We start from the raw sequence: 25277 nt of genomic DNA, 5'->3' as shown, positions 1-25277 counted from the left end.
TGTTGGATGGTGATTAACGACATGCATAGTTAAAATTATAAAAATTTTCTCATAATAGTGAAATTTTACAGCACATACACCAAAAACTTATTTCAACCCTATTCTGGGTGTAATACGGACTAAACCAATTAGTATAGGGGTCCGTGTATCATCCGTTCATTTGATTATTCCGTTTATTCCGGAAAACGAAACATCAGAAAAACGATAAATATTTCGTTGTTCTGTTTATTCTGTAGGCAGAAAAAACGGAAACTCATCTGTTATTCTGCTTATTAACTTAAAACGGAATATTAAAACAAACACAAAACCAAAACGAAATAATGAGTCAAAAAATGGTGTACTTATTTGTTTATTCGTTTGATCAAAAAATGAACTCAGCGTGGGCATGCATTATTTATTTTCTGGTTTTAAACGGAATGATGGAAAGGAAGAAAACGGCAGTTTTTCGGTTTTTCTTTTGCTCACAAAAAAAACGAGATTTTTCCTGGATTTTCGTTTTTTTGATTTAGGGTAGGAAAACGAATAAATGAGTTTAAATATAAATAATTTCATTATACACATGTAGGCGGTGCTGAAACACCAACTTTCCTCTCATTGGTCAACCAAATCTGAGCTTGAGACGTCGCCCTTAAAATAAAAGCCCTGCACCCAGGCTTTTTATTATTATTATTTAATTATAAATAAACTAAGTTTATCATTCGAACCACACACAGTTAGCAGGTTTACACTCATTGCGTATGTATAAATTAAATAAAAACGTAAACTAGTAGTATTATTAAACATTTGCTTTTAAAATAAATTCATAGTTCGGTGCCAAACTTGCTGCTGTGCACCTGATGCTGAGCAAAGATAGCCATTTCCGAGCAGCACCTGGTTTGCATGCGCTGTAGGCCTAAATAATAGTAATAACTAATAATAATAATAATAATAATATTATTATTATTATAATTATTTACTTAGTTTTTTAATAGTTGTAAGGACTAGAATAAGAAAACGGCCCATCATGGGGCTATAACAAATGGTACCATTTCTATTAAATTTCCTCCTATTTTAATTATATGCTATTGGCTATTTTAATTATTTATTTGATAATTAATATTATTTTATTGCAACGGCAAAGCCTACCTATCTTATTATTTTTTGTTATTATTTTGTTGTGGTTGCTGTTGTTATTGTAGCAGGGGCATAGCCACGGGTGTGCCAGCATGTGCCGTGGTGCCACCCAAATTGGCATCTTGCATAGCCTATATAAGCGCCGGCATAGGCTTAGCCTATTCGGCGCTCAAGCGGGCGCATGAAACTTGCGCTGGCAAGAGTAATGGTTATGAATGTGTTGGGGGGAAAAGAAAACATTTAAATTATTTGTAATGTTTGGGTTTGTCCATACTTCGCCCAATTTGTGAAAGTGTATGGATTCGCTATTCCAGCATCTTCATTTATTAAATAAGTAGTCACCGTTAAGACTCACCCTACTGTACTCTTTAAATATGCACATCCATGAATACTTAGAAAAACTAACAAGTTGACATTTAATAAAAACAATTTTCACATATCATTTCCTTTTTATTTGATTGCATATAAAAATATCCTGTCAGTAAAAAGAGTGCAGTGTGTATCCACTACAAACATGCTTGGATTTAAAGCCTCGCACCTCCTCGGTTTCTAACCATAGTAGTGGTTGTTCGACAGACTTGCCTACAGAGGTTTTTCTGAAACCGGCCTCCAATAAAAGGGTCAGATAAAGCAGCTCTGGCTGACTCCAGATTAAAAGAGAGCATTCTGTGCATTCCTATCTAGTGAGACAGCGAGGGCCCTCTCAGCACGAGGAAAAACCAAAAAAACTCGTCTCAGCGCCACTGACCAAGCATATCCACAACGGCCCGGCGGTTCAACTCCTTCAACCGGGCCACCCTGCACTGCCCTATACCCCTCCTTCAGATTTACCCCGATAGATTTAAAACAATGGAGACACGATGCGATTCAGAATAAGCCCGGCTGATGGTGTTGGCTTGGAGCCTCTGTTTACATTGTCTCTCTCAAAGGAAGCGAAGGATGAAAGGCCCCATCAACACAAGACGTTCATCCGCATTCTTTCAGGCCGCCCCCGGACGCTTTTAAAGGGGCAAGTCCACTAACTTGGCAGAGCACAATGCCGCTCGCTAAAAATGAGCCTCCATGATGACCCATTATTCAGCTGGTAATGGATCAGTGAGTGATATCATTAGTTAGCTCCTGAAAGCCCCGTGCACAAAAAACAATGAGCAAAACCACTTATTTTGGAAAGCTAGTGCATGGTCAATTGAGTGAAACATGTAAGAAAGCCTTTCTCAGAAGCGAGTTTGGATAACATGATCTAAGATTATCAATAGTTATTGGGCAGAAATCCCGTGAAATTATAGTACTATCAGTCTATTGGTATTAAAGGGTCACAAAACACAATTTTTGAGCTGTTGACAGTCATATATGTGTCCTACGCTGATAAAAACACTATTAGGGCACATATATTTAAAAAAAAAAAAGTGAAAATTGGTTATTTTCGTGTTATTTCGAGCAAATTTGTTCTTCCGATTTGAAACGAATTTTTGAAGCTGCGTCAAGCAGATACTTGCGTGTAATCCAGCATGTAGACTGGATGTCTGTACCTGCGAGTGCATTGTGACGTCTCTCAATGTGCAGCATTAATTCATGAGAAAGACTTGGTTCAAACCAATCGGCACGTTCTATTGTGTATGCCAGGGGTGTCCAAACTCTGTCCTGGAGGGCTGGTGTCCTGCATACTTTAGCTTTAACTACCTTCAGTACACCTGCCTGGATGTTTGTAGTATACCTAGAAAGAGCTTGATTAGCTGGTTCAGGTGTGTTTAATTTGGGTTGGAACTAAAATATACAGGACACCAGCCCTCCAGTACCGAGTTTGGACAACACTTGCAAAATGATAAATAATAATCAGACTGAACGCTGCGTATAATTGTGATGTGACTATTGTGAACGATCACATTGCGATATCGATGCTGAAACGATATATTGTGCAGCCCAAAAACGTACGATTTTCAAAAGGAGGCATGGCACCATCATTTTGTGTAAGCAAATAGTGCTAAGGAGATTGTACGATTTCATATGAATTAGCCTCTAAATCAAAAAGTTACAAATTGCCGTGAGATAACAGGATATCTATAAGCTAAACATTGACAAAATTTGTGTTTGGAAAATATAAAAGCTGATATAAACATGCAACGCTTGCAGTTTCTCACTTCCACCAAAATGAATTGACGATTTTTTCACGTCACGTCATAGTTCAGTGTAAAATTAAATAAACAGCGTTTCATTGTTTTCCAAAGAGTCGAAATGTATTCAAGTATACAGAGATTCAGTAATCAAATGTAAAATAATTCTGCGTAATCTTCGTTTTATAAACAATTCTATAAAATAATCATTATTAATTTTTTTAAATTACAAACGGTACATTTTCTTGCGCCTGAACGCTTTTAAAACACTCCAGGTTTGTACAGCCCACTTGGAGCTCAAGTCCCAGCCACTTGGAGCTGGCTCCGATCTCTGTTTAAACCTTTCTCTATAAAGGGGCCCGAGATCACAGAGGAAAGGGAGGAGATGAGGTGGACAGGGGTATTCTTCCAAAACGAAGATAAGCAAGTCAGGAAAAATCTGCCAATTTTATGTAAACTTGAATCAATCTGGTTGGATTATTGCTGATTACGGATGAGAGGCCAGCCGCGATCAATCATATCACATGCTCCTCTCGAAATTTGTTTGTAAAACTTCACTTAAGTAAAAATAAGTGAATATCAATGTTTGCAAAATGCATGCACATTTCGATGCCAACTGACTGGAACTACCTAGTGGTTTGAATGCAGACCTTCCAGCCAATCAGAATCAAGAACTCACATTTTTTATGTGTGTGTTTGTATGTGTGTGTGTGTGTGTGTGTGTGTGTGTGTGTGTGTGTGTTCGCTCTGCTTGCAAACTAGTCACAGAACGAGCCTCCCTCCTCCAGCCATGTTTTGTCTTGGGACGAGCCATTCTTTGCCTCCCAGTCAAACGAGCTGTAAACACTATTATTACGAAGCCCTAGGGTTTTCCCCTAAAAAAAAATGTCAAAAATATCACCGGGTTTGGAGATCGGAGAAAGACATATGAAAGCCCAAGTAAGCAGCATGCATAAACTGTATACAGTAAAGAAAAAAAAAACTCCACAACTGTTGCCAAAGTATGCAGAGCTTACAGGAATGCTGTATGGGGCCCTCTCTGAGCGAACAAAGAAAGCACAGTCAGAGTCCTTTTCCCCAGCGCTACCACATCCGCACATCATTAGTTGGAAAATTCCTGATATATGCTGTAATTTTTTTTTTTTTTTGGTGCTCTGGTACAGGCAAGGCTTTAATATCCAGATGCCATTAGATCCTGCAACATACCCCCCACTCCCCCAAAAATCTGCCCTCTTTTCCCGATTGGCCTGCAGCCATCAGCCCGTCAACAAATAACACTGACAAGGTCCGGGAGCAAGGGTTCAGTGCTCTCTGTGGATCACTAGCATTAGAGGTCGCACAGGAAATACCAAATAAGATGCTCCCCGTGTATTGTGCTGCAGCGCTCTGTGTATCTGTTGGTGTTTGGAAGCCCCCTGCTTTTTCCGCTGGATTTTTTTTTTCTTCCTTTCTCCTTTTTTGAATACCGGGGGAGATATCTAAACATTCCCAGAGTGAGCCGCACGTGCTATCCTGCGTGCCATGTTTTCCTTTTTCCAGACATGCCGCTGCCGCTGAGTCTGTCCAAAGCAGAAGCACATTGTCTGGCAACGAACAAGCCGCTGTGCTCAGCTAAAACCAAGACCGGGGCTGCGTCCTGATTCGCCTTCTAATGCTACATGATAAAAGTATGTACTTTGTTGTGAAGAAAAAGTACATACTTTTAAGTGTGTAACAAGAGTATGCGAGCTTTCTGGCATGCTACTTCCTCCTTAAATGGGACCTATTATGCACTTTTATAAGGGGTTCAAACACTGTTCTCACTTCATTAACACAGCCTGCAGAAACACTTTAATTGACATTCTCCCTTTGTACATGTCATCAGAAGGAGGAAGCCCCGCCCATTATTAATGATCTCTTCCTCATTAGCATAAACAGCCCTGAGTGAGATGCAGCCATCCGCCATTAGAGATTTGAATCTGCAGCTATGCTGAAACAGCTGTTTATAGCTCCACCCTTTCCGAAAAGAGGGCGTGGAGCACAATCTCATTTGAATGTAAAGCGACAGTCACCAAAATTGCACACTTTGGATCAAAGGAGCAGTTTCAAAAAGCTATGAAACATTATTTGTGTGGTATTTTGAGCTGAAACTTCACATATACACTCTAGGGACATCTGAGACTTATTTTACATCTTGTAAAAAGTGGTCCCTCTTAATAGATGGTTATGTTGCTAAGCTAATTGCCGGGTCAGTCATCTCGTCACATAAATCCACACTTCTATCATATTTAATTGAAGCAGCAGCAAGATAAATCTCCTTAGGTGTGGGAATATTTATTATGCATTTAGAAGTTAATGGGCAAACACATCTTTATAAATGTTTACGTTGTTGCTGCAGATGAAATATAACAAAACATATGCATGGTTTGAAATATCATATGGTTTAAGTATTTTTGACTAGGTTAGATTTTAATTAAGATTTAATGTGAATGTGCTTGAGTGGCCCAGCCAGAGCCCAGACCTTAATCCTATTGAACAGAGAGATTCGAAAATGGCTGCACACCGTCGCTTCCCATCCAACCTGATAGAGCTTGAGAGGTACTGCAAAGAGGAATGGGCACAAAAATTCCCAAAGACAGGTGTGCCAAGCTTGTGGCATCATCTTCAAAAAGACTTGAGGCTGTAATTGCTGCCAAAGGTGCATCAACAACGTATTGAGCAAAGGATGTGAATGCTGATGTACATGTGATTTTTCAAGTTTTTTATTTTGAATAAATTTGCAACAAAATATCTTTGTTCACATTGTCATTATGAGGTATTGTGTGTAGAGTTTTGTGGAAATCAATTAATTTAATCCATTTTGGAATAAGGCTGTAACATAAACAATGAAGCGTTATGAATACTTTTCAATTCAATTCAATTCAATTCAGCTTTATTTGTATAGCGCTTTTACAATGTAGATTGTGTCAAAGCAGCTTCACATAAATGGTCATAGTAACTTTAACAGTGTAGTTCAGTTTTTAGTGTTTAAGTTCAGTTCAGTTCAGTTTAGCTCAGTTCAGTGTGATTTAAAATCATTATTGAGAGTTTAAACACTGAAGAGCAAATTCATCGATGCGTAGCTCAACCAATCCTGAACCATGCACTGTATTGCGATGTGATTACAATTTTACCATATGACTTAAATAGCTTTATTTGGTAAGATGTCAGGTACAGAAATTAAATGATCAAATGTGAATTAGCACTACATAGCATCTTCATTTAGTTATTAAAATGAATACATAATAAAATATTAATAAAACAAATATTGTGGTATTATGATACAATTCCTTGTGCCTGAAAGCTTAAAACTCTCTTGATGTGCTCATCCAGTCACAACCCTTAAAACATGCAAATGATACACATTTGCTTCATTATGGTAAAAATCTCCAACAAGGCTCAACAATAAGGACTGCCAAAGTCCTGGTGAGAGACGCTTGGGACAGTAGACAGGATAATTACTGGCCCGATTGGGACAGTGCTGCCACTGCAACATTTAATTGGTCTGCGACTATTTGTCAATTGCGTGCATTTTAAGTTTAGTCTTTAAACACTGCCTTCTCTGTGATGTCGTTAACTACATATTGCTTTTTGGTTCCTCTTGTCTGATTTGAGGTTAAGCATGCTATTTTTTTTCCGTAACCTGGTAACAGCCAGTACAGCGAAGAAGCAGCAACATCAAATTATAAGGCTAAAAGAAAATGTCTGTTTCTAACGTCTTGGAAGCCGACATTTACGTGTGAACAATGAGACAAACAAAAGTCATTAAAAAAAAATGAAAAAAAGTGATGTTTTGCACGGTTTGCCATCAGTTTGACAAGTCAGCCACCTTTTGTTAAATAATTTCGAACCACAATAAAATACCTCCACATTTTCCCCTGCTCTTTTTGGTTGGAAAACACTTTTATTAACATGTTTTTAAGTATTGAAATTCTAGATTCACTTTATTTTTGACACATTATTTAAAATATGTGGCAAAAAATAGCTATGAACTTCCCTTTTTTTTTGGTGGGGCCAGTGAAAATTTGGCAGGGCAAGTAAAAATCTGAACCACTGGCCCAATCGGACCAGTAGAAAAAATCCTTAGCGTTGAACCCTGTCCAATGACTCATGTTCTGAACTGCAGGTTCAGATATAATCCCAAATCAACATTACAGATCCTGCGATGTGACTTTTGCAGATGCACACATTGCAATATCAATGCTAAAATGATATATCGTGCAGCCCTATAACTTACTATAATTTGGGACATTGGCGATGCAGTGGCGCAGTAGGTAGTGCTATCGCCTCACAGTAAGAAGGTTGCTGGTTCGATCCTCGGCTCAGTTGGCGTTTCTGTGTGGAGTTTGCATGTTCTCCCTGCGTTCGCGTGGGTTTCCTCCGGGTGCTCCGGTTTCCCCCACAGTCCAAAGACATGCGGTACAGGGGAATTGTGTTGGCTAAATTGTCCGTAGTGCATGAGTGTGTGTGTGTGAATGTTTCCTAGAGATGGGTTGCAGCTGGAAGGGCATCCGCTGCATAAAAAATGTGCTGGATAAGTTGGCGGTTCATTCCGCTGTGGCGACCCCGGATTAATAAAGGGACTAAGCCGACAAGAAAATAAATGAATGAATGAATTTGGGACATGCTACTTCTATTTTCGAAAACTATTCAAGACAGATAGTATGCGAATTGGGACCCAGGACGTTTTTAATATTGTTCATAAAATAAATAAATCAAACTTCTGGCTGCATTCAGATGAACCCAAACAATTTTTGCTAATTGACATTTATGATTTGGACACCGTGTCTTGCTAAGAAACACAGTTATTAGGAAAACTGTGTACCAAGCCCCTTGTGCTTCACAAAAAATGGCAAACGCCCGTAGCTTGTTTCAGCCTGCTGAATGCTGAGTGTCATAGTCACATGAAGGGTTTATTATGAGCAAAACTCTATCGGACAAGTGCGAGAACTAAAGTGTATCTCTTGCAAAAGTGTGACCTCTTTTGTGAAGTGTAGGAGTGGGACAGCGGGTCCTGCCAAGCAATGATGAGAATGTGATTTCATTCCAGTCTTACTTTCTTCTGTGCAACACAACATTTTGAAAAATGTGCCATTACAGTGAAATCAAAGGAGCTGTTTGAGATTTCACAGAAATGAACTGGTGGTAACAGATTCAGTGAGTTTGTTGTTTAATAGAGGATTACTGATCTTTTGTTTAAAAATCTATTTGATGACTGAATCAAACGTCAAATTGCAAAGTTCTAAATTTGCCAGTGTTGTTTTCTTTAACATTTTGCTAAAATAATCAGGGCTTATGCATCAATTGTTTGTGATTCTAACCACTACAATTAACATACCTGTCAACATTGGGATGTGAAAATAAGGGATATTAAAAGCCTATTAAAGTTAATAGCTATTATAAAGAAACTGAATTAAGTTATCAAACCTCATTAACCTTTTCTTCACTGTATACTTTAAACATTCTGATTAAAGTGCAGTGAATGAGTCTCTTATTTACAGGGTTTAAGGTTAAGGATTTTTTTCTACTGGGCCGATCGAGCCAGCGGTTGAGATTTTTTCTTGCCCTGCCAAAGTTTTCACTGGCCCCACCAAAAAAAAAAAAAAAAGAAGTTAAATAGCTATTTCTAAGCCACAAATTTTAAATAATGTGGTAAAATAATCTCTGTGAATGCATGCCCGTAGCCAGGGGGGATCCCACGGCCAAAAGGTCCAGAATAACTCTGGCCAGTAATTCGAATCCCATAGAGCAGGGCTATTCAATTGGCGACCTGCGGGCCGAATCCGGCCCCCGAGGCACTTTGTTCCGTCCCTTCAAACAGTGTGACCAAGACATCAAAAATAAATGTAGTTCAGTCGACAAACGGGCGCTATAGTTTTGAAGTTACGTGCGTCTGTTCAATAACAGCACGAGCTGCAGTTAGCCAGGGGTGTTTGGGTGGTTTGGAAGACCCACCCCTCACTGACAAAGGTCCAGAATTTGTCCCAAATGAGTTCATTTGTCCTATTTTCATCCTATTTTGACTGCTATGCCATCATAAATAATAAAAATAATCCATCGAAAAAGGCTTTATTTATTTTTTTTTTACCAAAGAGGCTAGAAAAAAAACTGAAGAAGTAATTATTATTGTTATTATTATTATTATTATTATGTTTTATTGAACTGGCCAAACTGTGACTGAGGACAGTTGAATGTGCCGGCCAGTTTGTTTTTTGTCTAATAAATGACAGTTTTTTACTACTTTAAAACATTAACAGATTGCTATTTTTTCCTAATGACATATGATGTAATAAATTTGTATTTTAAAAATTAGTCTTGTTTGATTTTTTTTAACTACAATTTTTAGGAAATATTTTTAGTACATCAAAAAGTGTGGTTATGATGACATCCGACTAGCTAATCCAGCAAAAAAGTCACTAAAATGCAGTATTTAAATCTCATAGTTAAATAGAAACTGAGGCGTTTAACTGCAAAAAGGTCCACTTTTTGAGGAAAAAAGAACCACCCCTCACACCAGGCTGGCTACGGGCCTGGAATCTACAATTTAAACATTTTAAAAATGTTAATAAATGTTTAATGAGAAAATTCAAGATTTTATGCAAACGAAAGAGCAGTATGGAAAATGTGCTGGTATTTTATTGCAATTATAAATTATTTGTATAAAATGGATTGCCAAACTGACGACAACCTTTTTTCCCCCCAGATTCTTAATTTTGTACCCATGTAATTGTCTGCTTCCAAGACTTCAGAAACAGACATTTTCTTTTAGCCTCATAGTTTGATGTTTTCGCCATGTTGCCATCTTTTCACTCTACTGGTTGCTACCTGCTTCAGAAAAAAAAAATACAAAAAGAACAAACCAAAATCGGCATGTTTAGACGGTATTATGTCTATATGTCTGTTCAAACACGCACCCAAAACCCAGAGTGAAGCTCCACTTCAAATCACGTGTACAGAATCAATTTGGGAATTTATCAATTCAAAGCTATTTATCAATATGGAGCACATCTGACAGATAGGATACAGGAGAAAGACGGGAAAATATCTTTACGGGATGATAGCAGTATAAAAATGTAAAATATGGGAGAATCCCGAGAAAAAAGGGAGGGTTGACAGGTATAATAATTAAGCAATGGGTTATGAGTTTGAAGTTTGACACTTTAAAAGAACCGTCTCATAAGAGTCATTTGTTCGTTAATTGGACCAAACTCTACTAGGTTTAAATATGAATACATACATTGTTTTAGATCAGCTATCATTTCAAAATATTTGACTATAGCATAAGTAGATTTATGTTCTCATGTCTAGGGCTGTGCAATTTGGGGTGAAATCTAATTGGGATTTTTTGAGAGATATTGCAATTGATTTGAGATTTAATTTTGAAGTCAAGCTTCAGCTCAATAATCTATATCAAAGCATCTTACAGCTAAAACGCAGTGAGTGTTATTTAAAAAAAGCAACTGAACAGATATTAACATTAACATTTATTCAAATTTATCTTTAAATATTCAGAAATTAAACACTCATTTTTCTAAACAGCAGACAGTAAACACAAATAAAATGACCTTACTTATCTGCAAACAAGTTGAAATCAAATTAGAGATAGCGTAGCTTATTATACAAACAAAAAAAATTATATATCAACACAGAACTGCAAACTAATATCGCTGATAAGTGCCTTTCTGTAGCTTATATTGTCTAAAACAAAATAATCATCACAGGTTCTACACAAAATATCATGACATTAATCGCACAGCTGTTGTACTCCATAATGGCTGAAATAGCTGCGAGACGGAAGTGTATATCTCCTATCCTGCATTTAGATGAGTTTTTTTAAATCCCTCTTTGGTCACTGCATTAAAAGGCACGGTGTCTTTAGCGAGGTAGTGCGTTTTGCCATTAGTTGGGTAGGGTTGCACCAGGTGTTCGTAAGTTCATTCTTAAACTGGAAGGGCCACACCTTTCACACAAAGTCCACACAAGGGGCTTTGTAGCTACTAGCTAGTTTGTTAATAAATTTGTTAACACGTTCTTAAAGCAAACTGTAGTTAGTAAGTTGTAAGCTCTCCGAAAAGTCATGCGTGTAGTCACATTGAATGACGTTAATATCCAATAGGAAGCATTTAAATCGTTAAACTGCTTTAAAATTCTGCATCTAATGCATCTATAGATAACTGTCCAATGAAAATGAAATGACAAAGTATATATTATTATTTAATTTCCCCCGCTCAGAGCAAATGCGTGCATGGCATCTGTGTCTGACATAGTCTTACTAGCCAATTGAGTGAGCACACTCCCGGTGTGGTACATTCCCTTTCCGTAAGGAATCTGTAATTGTAAATTTGTTTCGGGACTTGTAAAAGTGTTTTGCGTCTTGTTAATTTTTTTCTAAAATGTAAATTTGTTTCGTCCTTGGTAAAATTGTTTTTCCTACGTAATTGTGTTTGATGATAGGTAAAAATGTTTTTCAAAATGTACATTTGTCTCGAGCTTTGTAAAAGTGTTTCACACTTTGTTTTGCACTTCAATGTTAACCCTAACCCTAACAATGTTGTTTTGCACTACACAAAATACACAAATTTATCAAAACATTAAAACTTTAATGTTGTGTGACTTTGAAACCAAAATATTCCTGTAATAAAAATATTACCGATGTCCTGTTTTTCTTTGATATTAATTCGTCTGTTAATGCTTCTGAAGCGGCAGACGCCTTCATCCCATCTTCCGCACTTTCCTGTTTGTTTGGGTTTTATTATGGGCGTTCCGTATAGTTTGATTGCACAATTATGATTGGGCAGAATAAAAGTGTGCTCACTCAATTGGCTAGTAAGACTGTCACACAAAGACGCCATGCACGCATTTGCTCTGAGCTGGGGAAATTAAATAATACACATTTCATATCGCAGCCCCTTGCGATTAACTAAACACAACATTTCAAATAGCGATTGCAATTCAATTAATCGCACAGCCCTAGTCACGTCCCATAAAAGTTCCCAAGCACAATGCTACAACGCCATGTACTTTACCTTCTAAACATGTTTAACCTATTAAATAGTTTCTGACTTCTGTTAGCAATCTTCATCAGCGCATAACACTCATCCCTCCCTGAACTATATGCACGTTCAAAGGGTAAAGATCTGATTGGACACAGTCGGTTTGCTCTAGACAGTGAAACTGAGCTCAAATGGAAATCCCATTAAGCAGATTCATTTAAAGTAAAAAGAGTTGCATAATTTCAACTGTTAAACAATGAGTAATATCCCCTGCCCACACATGTCTTGAAACGACTATACTGTCTCATTTAGGGATCCAGAGCTTCGCTTTCAGTCAGATCGGGGACTTTTAAATGCAACAGGTTGTGTGTGTGCCTCTTCATGCTCACATCACAATTATTATCATCTGCAACAGCCTGCACCCAGGACAGATTAGAAGAGACTGCAAATCTGACCAGACGTGCTTAATGAGAGGACAGATGGGGTGGACCGTTAATTGCATTATTAGTTTGCTGGACTGAAGCCCTTCTCTGTCAAGCTGTTTGGACAGCCAAAAAAAGACGAGCTCATCTCACTTCTCTGCCAAAATAAGCTACTATTCACAATTGCTATAATTGCCATGAAAGGATTAAGTAGTGCAGTTTTTATTTGCACAAGTTGAAACAATTTAAAATCTATTTAAAAAATTGGCAAATGTAGATAGTCTTTTGAACAACAGATGAATTGAACGAACAAACTCCATTTAGAGACTGAAATCATTGAAAGTTACTGTTTAGTGTTTCAGATGTTGATTCAGTGGGTTTATCTGTAAACCGATTGCTCAGACACATTTGACTTAAAATTAGTGAGTCCTTCTGACCATCTTTTCATTTAAGCAATTGAATCATAAGAGTCAATTGTGGATTGAACCGCATTATTAGCATGATTTTATGGAGAACAATTCACTAAATGAACTCAAATACTTAATTAACCAATTTGTTTGCATGATATAAATAGTTATATTGATTCACAGTGGTGTGTTGACTTTGTGATTCTTTCTAAACAATTAATTAAAATAATCAGTACTCAAGAGTCATTTGTTTGTAAATCAGACCACATTCCTTGCATTAGATGAGCAGACAGAAGAATTCAAACTTGTTGGTCATCAGAATGATTCTTTAAATGAACAGTTCAAAAGAGTCGTTTATCTCTGAATCTAAAAGTATTAAGCGTGATTCACTCAGACTTGGTAAGTTAAGTTAACAAACCAACTTATAATGATCATTTGTTTGTAAATCTGACTAACTGGTCTACACAGTTCAAAGACTCTGACGCAAACTTGTCTCTCGAGCCTTATAATATGTAGTGAGTCAGATGTTGATTTAGTTGGGTTCTCTGTAAACCGATTGCTCAGACACATTCAGACTTTAATTAGTGAGTCCTTCTGAACATCTTTGCAATTAATTGAAGCAATTGAATCACAGGAGTCAATTGTGAATTGAACTGCATCATTTGAATGATTTTACGGAGAACAATTCCCTGAATGAACTCACTAAATGTTTTTATATAATCAACAAATTTTTTATTAACCAATTAGTTTGCATCATATAAATAGTTGTATAGATTCCAAGTGGTATGTTGTAAACTTGCGAGTCTTTCCAACTAATTAAAATAATCAGTACTTAAGAGTCATTTGTTCGTGAATTAGCTTGTTTGCACAAGATGGATTCAAAGTCTGAAGGATTCAAAGTTCTAGAAAGATTCTTTAAAGAAACAGCTCAATAGAGTCATTTATCTGAATCTATGTCTGATTCACTCAGGCTTGGCAATTTATAAGCTTGAGTGCTTTTAATTTAACAAACTTACCTATAATGATCATTTGTTTGTGAATCTGACTAAATGAACTTGGTATATTTTGTTTTATATCATTAATTTTTTAATTAACCAATTTGTTTGCCTGATATAATGAGTCATAGTGATTCAAAGTGTTATGTTATGAACTTGTGAGTCTGTCGAAACAATAAATTAAAATAATCGTTAGAGTCATTTGTTCATGAATCAAATTGCTTGCATAAGATGAGCAGTCAGAAGGATAAAAAGTTGTAGGTCATCAGAACGATTTTTTTAAACGAACAGTTCAAAAGAGTCATTTGTCTCTGAATCTAAAACAATGCAGGTGATTCAGTCAGACTTGGCAAATTAAGAGCTTGACTTGAGTACTTTTTAATTTAACAAATTAATTTATAAGAATCATTTGTTCATGAAACAAACTGCATGCTAAAAGACGAGCAGTCAAAAGAACTCAAAGTTGAAAGTCATCAAGATGATTCTTTAAACAAATTGCTCAGAGTCATTTATCTCTGAATCTAAAATAACACCATTGATTCGTTTAGACTTGGCAAGTTATGAGCTCGAGTTCTTTTTTAATTTAACAAATTAACTTATTAATTCATCATTAATTTAATCAGAGTGCTTACATAAGATATTCCTTAAAAACTGCTCAAAAGAGTCATTTATGTGAATCTAAAACACTGTGGGTAAAATAATCAGTACTTTAGAGTCATTTGTTTGTGAATTAGATTGCTTGCTAAAACATGAGCAGTCAGAAGAATTCAAAGTTGTAAGTCATCAAAATGATTCTTTAAAAGAACCGCTCAAAAGAGTCATTCATCTGAACCTAAAACACTATGTGTGATTCACTTAGACTTGGCAAGTTATGAGCTTGAGTACTTTTAATTGAACAAACTTCCTTATAATTGATCATTTGTTTGCGAATCAGATTGCATGCTAAAAGATGAGCAGTCAGAAGGATTCAAAGTTGTGAGTCATCAAGATGATTCTTTAAACAAACAACTCAAAAAAATGTCATTTATCTCTGAATCTAAAATAACATAATTGATTCATTTAGACTTGGCAAGTTATGAGCTTGAGTACTTTTTTAATGTAACAAATTCACTTATTAATTCGTCATTTGTTAGTGAATCAGATTGTTTGCATAAGATATTCCTTCAGCAACTCAAAAAAGTCATTCATGTGAATCTAAAACACTGTGGGTGATTAAAATAATCAGTACTTTAGAGTCATTTGTTCGTGAATCAGATTGCTTGCTAAAACATGAGCAATCAGAAGAATTCACAGTTGTAAGTCATCGGAATGATTCTTTAAACGGACAGTTTAGAAGAGTTAATGGTCTCTGAATCTAAAACACTATGTTTGATCCCTCAGACTTGGTAAGTTATGAGCTTGAGTACTTTTTAATTTAATGAATTAACTTATACGACTCATTGGTTTATGAAACCTACTGTTCGGTTTGCATAGTTCAAAGACTCAAACTTGTCAAGTCTTATAATACTGAATAATCACTGGTATCCCATTTCTGAATCACTTTAAACAAACAGAACATACAAGTTATTTGTTCAATAATCATATAATAAATTATGAAATTAATCAATTGATGCAAAATGGCACAGTCTGCATCATATCTGAACTCATATTATTCACTGAAACTCAGCACCACAGAATTGTAGGATGTTTTGGGTTAGTGGATGGGTCTAGCTAGCTATGCTCGGTAGGTGCTACAAACATAAGGGATTCATTCTGCCATCAGAGGGGAAGGAAGTGACAGGGCCCACAGGACTCCCACAGCACAGACTGTTATGAAGTTTGTGGTATGCCGAAAAACGGTTGCCGGAAAAGAGGGATTCTTTTTTATCTCAGGACAATTTAAGCCGCGACAGCCACTTGTAAAGCGAATCTACACAAACCCACCGAAAGCAGCCTGGACTTCTGGATCCCTTCTGCAGATGGCATCTATTTCAGAGAGGCCTGTAAATATGTTTTATAAGCTGATAAAAGCAGCAGACAAGCCTATTCGCCTTCGATGTTAGGAGGTCTTGCAGAAGAAGCATAGTAATAGATTAACGAATGCTTGCTTAACACTTAAAAGATGTAAAAATTGTACAACAATCAGGAGGATAAATGATCTGAGGCATTCGCCTGCTGTTCCCTAAATCCAATTTCATGAGCAATGCAGTGCACATGATGTTTGCTTGAGCAGGATCCTAATCGCTTTCATGGGACAATCCCAGCTGCCTTTATTTCTACAATAACCCCTTTTGGTATAAAGTATGAGGCTGAAATCGATTTCGACCTCACACAGTGTCACTACATTACAGTTTGCATGCTTTGTAGTGTCAAGTGCAACTTCTGACGTGGGGCTGGGTGATTTGGCTTATAATCAAAATCTCGATTGATTGAATATTTTAACTCTATTACGATTAATGAACGGCTATTTTATGTATTTATTTAATTTTTTTGCCTTCATAGTTCTCTGATAAGTTTTGTACAGTAAATATGCTCACAAATGACAAGATTCTTGAATGAGTGGTGTGTTACTTGATTTTAAAATAATTGAGAGAAACACACACTATCTATAATTATTTATTGAACATCAATGGTAAGCAACAGAAATTAAAGGTGCTTTCTCACCTGTGGATCGATTCATTTGTTCCGAAACATGGATTAAAATTGTTACATTGTTGCTCTTTGCTCTTGGTGCGGTTCACTTTCACATGGCAAAGTTTTTAAACGAACCAAAATTGCTAAAACAAGTCACGTGTGAGTAAACTTTTCATCACATTGGTCAGTTTCACGGTTTATTTTGCAGAGTCCCGCTCAGTTGTCAGGAGGATGGTGGTTTGGTGGTGTTTGACAGGGTGTGCGCGACGTGTCTGAAGAGTGAGGAGGGATGCGTTTTATCACTCGTTTGCGGGCATTAGCGGGTGACTCCCGGGAAACTCGGGTGACTCCGGGAAACTTGGGATGTCTGGAATGACCTCCCGGCCTACTTATAATTCTCTCTTCATATCGCCGTATGCCTATTACATATCCAAAAAACACTGTGATATAACCAGGCTCGGATCGTATTGCTTTCTCACTACTGATTGACGTGGATCCGAGTGCGATTGCTGGATTCACATATGTCAAACGAACCACGCTAACTGGGCAAACGTGACATGTTCCGAAACAAAAGTCTAGGTGTGAAAGCACCCTTAAACCCCCCTGCTGAAAAATCCAGCTAAAACCAGCCTAAGCTGGTTGGCTGGTTTTAGCTGGTCGACCAGGCTGGTTTAAGAGGGGTTTTGGCCACCTCCAGGCTGGTTTCCAGCCATTTCCAGCCTGGTCTTAGCTGGTCAGGCTGATAAATGACAAGCTAAAACCAGCTTGTCCAGCCTAGCCAAGCTGGGAGTCCAGCCAAAATCATCTATATCCAGCTTAAACCAGGCTGGTCAAGCTGGATTTGGCTGGTCATTTTCCAGTCTGACCAGCTTAGACCAGGCTGGAAATGGCTGGAAACCAGCCTGGAAATGGCCAAAACCCCTCTAAAAGCAGGCTGGTCGACCAGCTAAAACCAGCCAACCAGCTTAGGCTGGTTTAAGCTGGATATTTCAGCACGGACACATTACCTAAAACTATTTTTTTTAACTGAAAATAAACAACATGCATTTTTAGAAAAAAAAAAAATAATTTTCAGTGTTTTTCAGATTAAAATGAGCAGTATATCTTCTAAATAAAAAAGCTCTTGTATATCCTGTAAATAACAATTTAAACAGTGAATTTCTTGCATCTTATGTAAACAAATATTTAAATGTAAATAAAACTTCTAATGTAATGCTTCCAATCATCGTCAATGCAGTGCAAACTAAAGGCTGATTTATATTTCTGCGTCAAGCGCACGCGTATGCTCCACCACAGCCTTTGCGCGGTCGCATAACCCTCGCCGTGGCTGACGACAACACTGACGCACACCTCTCAAAAATTTAACTACACGTCGCAACAACGCATATCGCAAGCTCTGTGATAGGTCAGCTTGGTAGCTGTGATCAGTGTGGCCGGGGGTGAAAGCCGCACAAACGCATTGTTTACAAGTGTGGAGTCCTGTGAAATAGCTCCAGACGAAAACTGTTGTTTTGTGTTTACAAGAGATGTCCAGATCTGATCATATAATTGGAAATTGGGCCGATCACGCAATCAGAATCAGACGTAACCTCCCGATAAGGACTCAAATATATATATTTATAAATTATTTTTTTAACACATCTATGGTTATGCAGTGGTTAGACCTCTTTAATTCACACAGAAACAGAAATGTGTGCGACATGACATCACTAGAACATGGAAGAACCTTTAAGCAGAAAACGTGAGTATGTCTGCGGTCTGAAGGTATTATACAGTTGATGACGACAACATTACCATAGCAAACGGTGTAAATTTGGGATTGCCTGCCAGGCATTTTAAGTTGAGGTGCTATTTGTTTTTATATTATATATATATATATATATATATATATATATATATATATATATATATATATATATATATATATATATATACTGTTGCACTAAAGTCCAAAAGTGAATAATTGATGTTATTTATTACTTTATTGTTCAAGCTACCTCACAGAAGTGCACTGCTTGTTAAAATGAGGTGAATAAAAATAAATAAATAAATAAATAAACATCCTGGATCTGTTTCTACACTCTTTAGTTTTTTAATGTATTAAAGAAATATTGGATCAGGTTTCGGTATAAGTTGATAATCAAAATCAAATGACTCGGACTTGGACTGGAGGCCAAAAAAACCTGATTGGGGGGGAAGCACCTAATACTTTCAAAATGGCAATAAGCAAGAAACAAGCGTTACTGTGTTTTGTGTTCTTTCTTTAGACCGTCAATCAAAGGTGGACAAAAGTTGCCGGGAGAACCAGAGTCATTCTAATGATCAACAATACTCTGCACCCATGAGATTTGTAGGGTCAGGCTAATCTCTACCTCTCGGTTCACCCAATGGGTGGTCTATACAACCCTCAATTGCTCCAGTTTTCTCATCTACGAGGCGAGAGCTGAGTCGAAAGTGTCTGAAACTGAGTTTAATAAACTCCATAATCTACCAGGATTAAAAGTAGGCAGCATGATATTGGAAAAAAAATGACACTGAGATATTTTGTTTGTCTGCAATATACAGTTGAAGTCAGAATTATTAGACCCCTGTTTATTTTTTTCCTCAATTTCTGATAATGGAGCAGATTTTTTTAACACATTTCTAAACATAATAGTTTTAATAACTCATTTCTAATAACTGATTATATTTATCTTTGCCATGAGGACAGTAAATAATATTTTACTAGATAATTTTTAAGGCTTAACTAGGTTATTTAGGGTAACTAGGCAGGTTAGCGTAATTAGGCAAGTTATTGTATAATGATGGTTTGTTCTGTAGACTATCAAAAAAAATATAGCTTAAAGGGGCTAATAATTTTGTCCTTATATGGTATTTAAAAAATGTAAAACTGTTTTTATTCTAGCCGAAATAAAGAAAAAAAAATACTATCCGAATTTCCTTGCTCTGTTAAACATCATTTGGTAAATATTTGAAAAAGAAAAAAAATTCAAAGGAGGGCTAATAATTCTGACTTCAACTGTATATTGAGATGTGAATAGAATTTCACAAGATGACTTTTAATATCCTATATGGAAAGTGTATAAATATATATATATATATATATATATATATATATATATATATATATATATATATATATATATATATATAAAATATAATAAACATTATACGTTATAGATAAATACACCACATGACAAAAGTCTTGTCGCCCATCCAATATTTAGGAACAACAAATTATAACTTGACTTCTAGTTGGTCATTATAAGAAGTGGCTTATATGAAAGGCAAATGCCTCTAGATTACGCTTATTTTACCAAAATAAAACGTGAGCATGCCTTGATTTTTAATTATTTAATTAAGACAGTAAGGTCTGACTTTGCTTAGACAAAAGTTTTGTCATTTAACAGAAATATGGTACAGTATACAATATTAAGTCATGCTGCAGTGGAGAAAGAATAAATATTATGTATGACTCCCATGAGCTTGGAGGACTGCATCTACACATCTCTGCAATGACTCAAATCACTTATTAATAAAGTCCTCTGGAATGTCTGAATGTGTTCTTGCAGGACTCCCAGAGTTCATCAAGATTCTTTTGATTCATCTTCAATGCCTCCTCCTTCTTACCCCAGACATACTCAATAATGTTCATATGTCCGGTGACTGGGCTGGACAATCCTAGAGCACCTTGACTTTCTTTGCTTTCAGGAACTTTGTTGTGGAGGCTACAGTATAAAGAGGAGCGCTATCCTGCAGAAGAATCCGCCCTCTTCTGTGGTTTGTAATGTAATGGGCAGCACAAATGTCTTGATACCTCAGGATGTTGATGTTGCCACCAATGTAACCATGCAACCCCAAACCATGATTTTTTTTCTTCACCAAACTTGACTAATGTCTTTGAGAATCTTGGGTCCAATAGGTCTTCTGCAGTATTTGTGATGATTGGCATGCAATTGAACAGATGATTCATCTGAAAAATTTACCTTCTGCCACTTTTCCAAATGATCAACTAGAAGTCAAGTTACTATTTGTTGCTCTTACATTTGGGATCGACAACAAGACTTTTGTTAGTTAGTGTACAATTTAATAAAGATAATAACAATATAGTCTTCATTGTCTATATATATATATATATATATATATATATATATATGTATGTATATATATATATATATATATATATATATATATATATATATATATATATATATATATATGTATGTATATATATATATATATATATATATATATATATATATATATATATATATATATATATATATATATATATACATACATATATACATATTTATACATATATATAAATAATATAAATACACACACACACATACATATATATATATATGTGGCAGATTCGCACATTACAATATCAATGCTAAAAAGCCAAACTGTGCAGCCCTAATTAAAAGTAGTACAATCAGTAAAGCAAAACACTTTGTTATTTATACCCCTGAAAAAGTGGAAAACACCCCCAGAAAGGGATATTCCTTAATGGTTTTTGCAAAGCAGACATCCTTTATACAATCTGCCTGTTTGAAGTGCTTTGCATTGAGAACAGTAGTCTGTTTTGAATCATCGTAATTCGCATTTCTGGTGGGCAGTAATGACTCAGCCAACTATCTCTGGTCCATTCAGCACTTCTCAGGTCCTGTATTGTACACCATGACAAACTAGTAGCTAACATTGAGTGTTGTCATAGATTGCAGAGCCAAAAGCCATAACAGCACGTCTTTTGCATACACAATAACGACATTCCTGTAACTGCCAAGAGAGAGAGGAAATGGATTTTTTTTAGCTGCTTGAAGGGCGGGTGAAAAAGGGGGATTCCAGGCTAGGGAACATTAATCTGGAGAGCCAAAGAGTCACTGTAAGCAACCCCCTGCCTTATCTATCGCCTTTTTTTTCTCGTTTCTCAGTATGCGAGGGGTGTGGTAAAGCAGAGGGGATATTTTTCTGGTAGATTCCCAGGTGAACCGTCAGAGGCTCGCCCACTCAACGACTTAACAGCCAGCAGCGCCTTATTAAAGAACTGAAACATTTTTTTTTTTGCACAGCAACAAAACCTCCGAAACCACATAACTTGACAGAAGGCGCAGGCAGTCATTCAGAATCTGCGAGCTGAATGAGATGTGAAACAGTTGGTTAATCCAGCATGCTCTTTGCAATCCCCTGTGCATGTGATACGGGCCGTGGCGAGGACTATAATTAGATAGCAGAAATGCAATAGTCACTGCAAACATCTTGACTACATTTTAAAAATGTGATAAATCAGCCGTGTAAAATATATGGGAGATATTTTTACGAATTTGCCCAAGAGAAAACACCAGCATCTGCTATCTTTTGAGGCATCCTCAAGGGAGAGTGGCTTTAAAGGGTGGAGGAAGAAAACTGGCATGTCCAATCCAGCTCAACTTAGAGCACTTTGTAAGACCAAAGACATAGCAGATATTTATTTGACATTATTCATTTGACATATTTTATTTGATATTATGAGTGCATTTTCAGGCATATGTCTGATTGGTGGACTTTTAATGCGAATACATCTTATGGACATCATCTTTATCTTCCTCAAATCACTTATTAATAAAGTCATCTGGAATGGCAAAGAAAGCGTTCTTGCAGGACTCCCAGAGTTCATCAAGATTCTTTGGATTCATCTTCAATGCCTCCTCCTTCTTACCCCAGACATGCTTAATAATGTTTATGTCCGGTGACTGGGCTGGCCAATCCTAGAGCACCTTAACCTTCTTTGCTTTCAAGAACTTTGATGTGGAGGCTGCAGTATGAGAAGGAGCGCTATCCTGCTGAAGAATTTGCTCTCTCCTGTGGTTTGTAATGCAATGGGCAGCACAAATGTCTTGATACCTCAGGCTGTTGATGTTGCCATCCACTCTGCAGAGCTCTCGCATGCCACCATACTGAATGTAGCTCCAAACCATAATTTTTCTTTCACCATACTTGACTGATTGCTGTGAGAATGTTGGGTCCATGCGGTTACCAATAGGTCTTCTGCAGTATTTGTGATGATTGGGATGCAGTTAAACAGATCATTCGTCTGAAAAATCTACCTTCTGCCACTTTTCCAAATGATCAACTAAAACTACAAATAAACATTTTCTCAAATATAGGGATGCATCTGTGTATTTATAAACTTTATTTTTGCATACTTTACCCAGCACTAATTATAATTTATATTTTCTCATTAATATATACAGTATAATAAATATATTACCATTTTTTTAAATGAATTGAAACTTTTTAATTAATATTAGTGCTTCTAAAGTCATAATAGCAGACTCTTGAGCAGGCCAGTTACTCACCACGGAAGTAAGAGCCATCTGAAAGCTGTAGATCCGCGCCAGGCCAAAATCAGCCAGCTTGATCTGTCCTCCACTGGTTACTAGAATGTTTTGAGGCTTAAGATCCCGATGAACCACACGGTGAGAGTGGAGGAAATCAAGACCCTGCAGCAGCTGGTACATCATATCCTGCCAAAACAAGACCAAATAAGCAACTACAAATATATAAGCACTACATTTTAATAACCGTAAGTGGATTTAATCTGATGGAACAGTATATATACAATATACAGCTGAAGTCAAAATTATTCGCCCTCCTTTGATTTTTTTTCTTTTTCAAATATTTCCCAAATAATGTTTAACAGAGCAAGGCATTTTTCACAGTATTTCCGATAATATTTTTTCTTCTGGAGAAAGTCTTTTTTTTAATTTTAGCTAGAATAAAAGCAGATAAAAAATTTTTGAGGTCAATATTATTAGCTCCTTAAGCAATATTTTTTCCGCTGTCTACAGAACAAACTACTGTTATACAATGACTTGCCTAATTACTCTGACTTGCCTAATTAACCTAATGAAGCCTTTAAATGTCATTTTAAGCTGAATACTAGTATCTTGGAAAACATCTAGTAAAATACAGTATAAAATAACAGCTTCGTCGGTCTGTTGGTCGGCGTCGGTCTGGCTAGTTGGTTTGGGCCATGTTTGAGCCACTTTTTTTGCATAAAAGTGCACAATTTTCTCTCTGTTTCAGCTTTCCGTCTACACCAGGGGTGCCCAAACTTCTTCTGACAAAAGGGCCAAAAACTAAAGTTGGCTAGTGGGCCAAAGGTAAATATAGTTGTCATGGGGGATTTTTAAATTTATTTTTATAATATTTTTAAAATAACTAGAAAGTCGGCACCAGTGGTGTAGTGGTTAGTGCGTCGACACATGCCCTCCAGTGCTCACAACGACCCTAGTTCGATTCCGCCTCTATTCCGGCCCTATGCCGATCCTTCCCCTCTCTCTGCTTTCCATGCTTTCCTGTCAATTCTCTCAACTTTCCTATCCAAATAAAAGCGAAAACCCCGGAAAAAATAATAATAATAATAACTAGAAAACATTGCTTTATATTAACTAATATGCCTTTTTATGTTTTCTATTGAACTTATTAAAGTAAAAATCAAAACAATCTCATTTATTTTGAATGGAGACAAAAATTTGCTCGCCGATGTCTTCTATGTGATAGTGATAGTATTTACGTTTTTAAAAATCAGATTTACAACATTTAATTGAAACATTTGTATCTTTTTTTGTAACTCAGCAATTAAACAAACAAGCAAAAAAATGTTACGTCAAATTAAACATGATGAATGGCATTCTCGCCAACCCTCTCCATCATTCGTACTCTCTTTTCAGGTGGGATGGTGGGCCAAATCAAAGGTTAGAATGGGCCAACTTCGGCCCATGGGCCCTACTCTAGTCTATACTGAGATGGCATTTAAAGACCACGTATTTAAAAAAAAAAAAAAAACGCTTTGCAAAGTCAATAAATTTGGAAACGGCATTTTTGTCTTGCAATGTATACAGTGAAAATGGAGGCTTTCAAAAACGATGGCGCGTTTTAGTCATGTTACACAGTCATGTGATCAATTTGGCTAATGTGGTAAACGACATTGTAAAGCAGATGTTTTTGGATGCTGTGCTTTGCTTGCAAATAATGTTTAACAGAGCAAGGAAATTTTCACAGTATGTGCGATAATATATTTTTCCTTCTGGAGAAAGTCTTCATTGTTTTATTTCGGCTAGAATAAAAGCAGTTTTTAATTTTCTAAGGTCAATATTATTAGCCCCCTTTAGCAAATTTTTAGATTGTCCACAGAACAAACCATTGTTATACAATGACCTGCCTAATTACCCCGACTTGCCTAATTAACTTAATTAAGCCTTCAAATGTCACTTTAAGCTGAATAGCATCTTGGAAAATATCTAGTAAAATATCATGTTCTGTCATCATGGCAAAGATAAAACAAAGCAATCATTAGAAATGCGTTGTTAAAACTTACGTTAAGAATTGTGTTGAAATCAATCTTTTCATTAAACACAACTTGGGGGAAAAATATACAGGGGGGCTAATAGTTCTGACTTCAACTGTATATATGAATGAGGAGTGAAAAACTGAGCATGTGTCTTTAAAGCTCATGTCTGGCAGATGTTGATAACTAATGTGACGGCAGAGCAGGAAAGACAGACTGCTGTACGGCTGCATCCCCGCAGGCCTCTGCTTCCCTGCAGCTGTCCTG

At 36.6% G+C, this 25277-nt stretch overlaps 1 protein-coding gene across 6 annotated transcripts in view; it reads right to left on the bottom strand.

Annotated features, from left to right (window-relative positions):
- cdk6 (cyclin dependent kinase 6) overlaps nucleotides 1–25277 on the bottom strand; it is a 79843-nt gene that overhangs the window by 29693 nt on the left and 24873 nt on the right. For 3 of the 6 annotated variants that reach the window (XR_012394449.1, XM_073930412.1, XM_005159695.6), the window contains exon 4: nucleotides 23017–23184. Coding sequence is in view for 5 of the 6 variants with exons in the window: in XM_073930412.1 (XP_073786513.1) it covers nucleotides 23017–23184 (168 nt within the window). In the remaining variant the exon portion in view is untranslated. Of the gene's footprint in view, nucleotides 1–21744; nucleotides 22797–23014; nucleotides 23185–25277 lie in introns of those variants that run through there. The other 3 variants (XM_073930415.1, XM_073930414.1, NM_001144053.1) reach the window with 2 other exon arrangements.

The sequence above is a fragment of the Danio rerio genome, chromosome 19 (assembly GCF_049306965.1).
Source record: "Danio rerio strain Tuebingen ecotype United States chromosome 19, GRCz12tu, whole genome shotgun sequence".
NCBI classification, from domain to species: domain Eukaryota; kingdom Metazoa; phylum Chordata; class Actinopteri; order Cypriniformes; family Danionidae; genus Danio; species Danio rerio.
The sequence above is the reverse complement of the archived record's forward strand: the minus strand, read 5'-3'. Positions and strand labels throughout refer to the sequence as shown.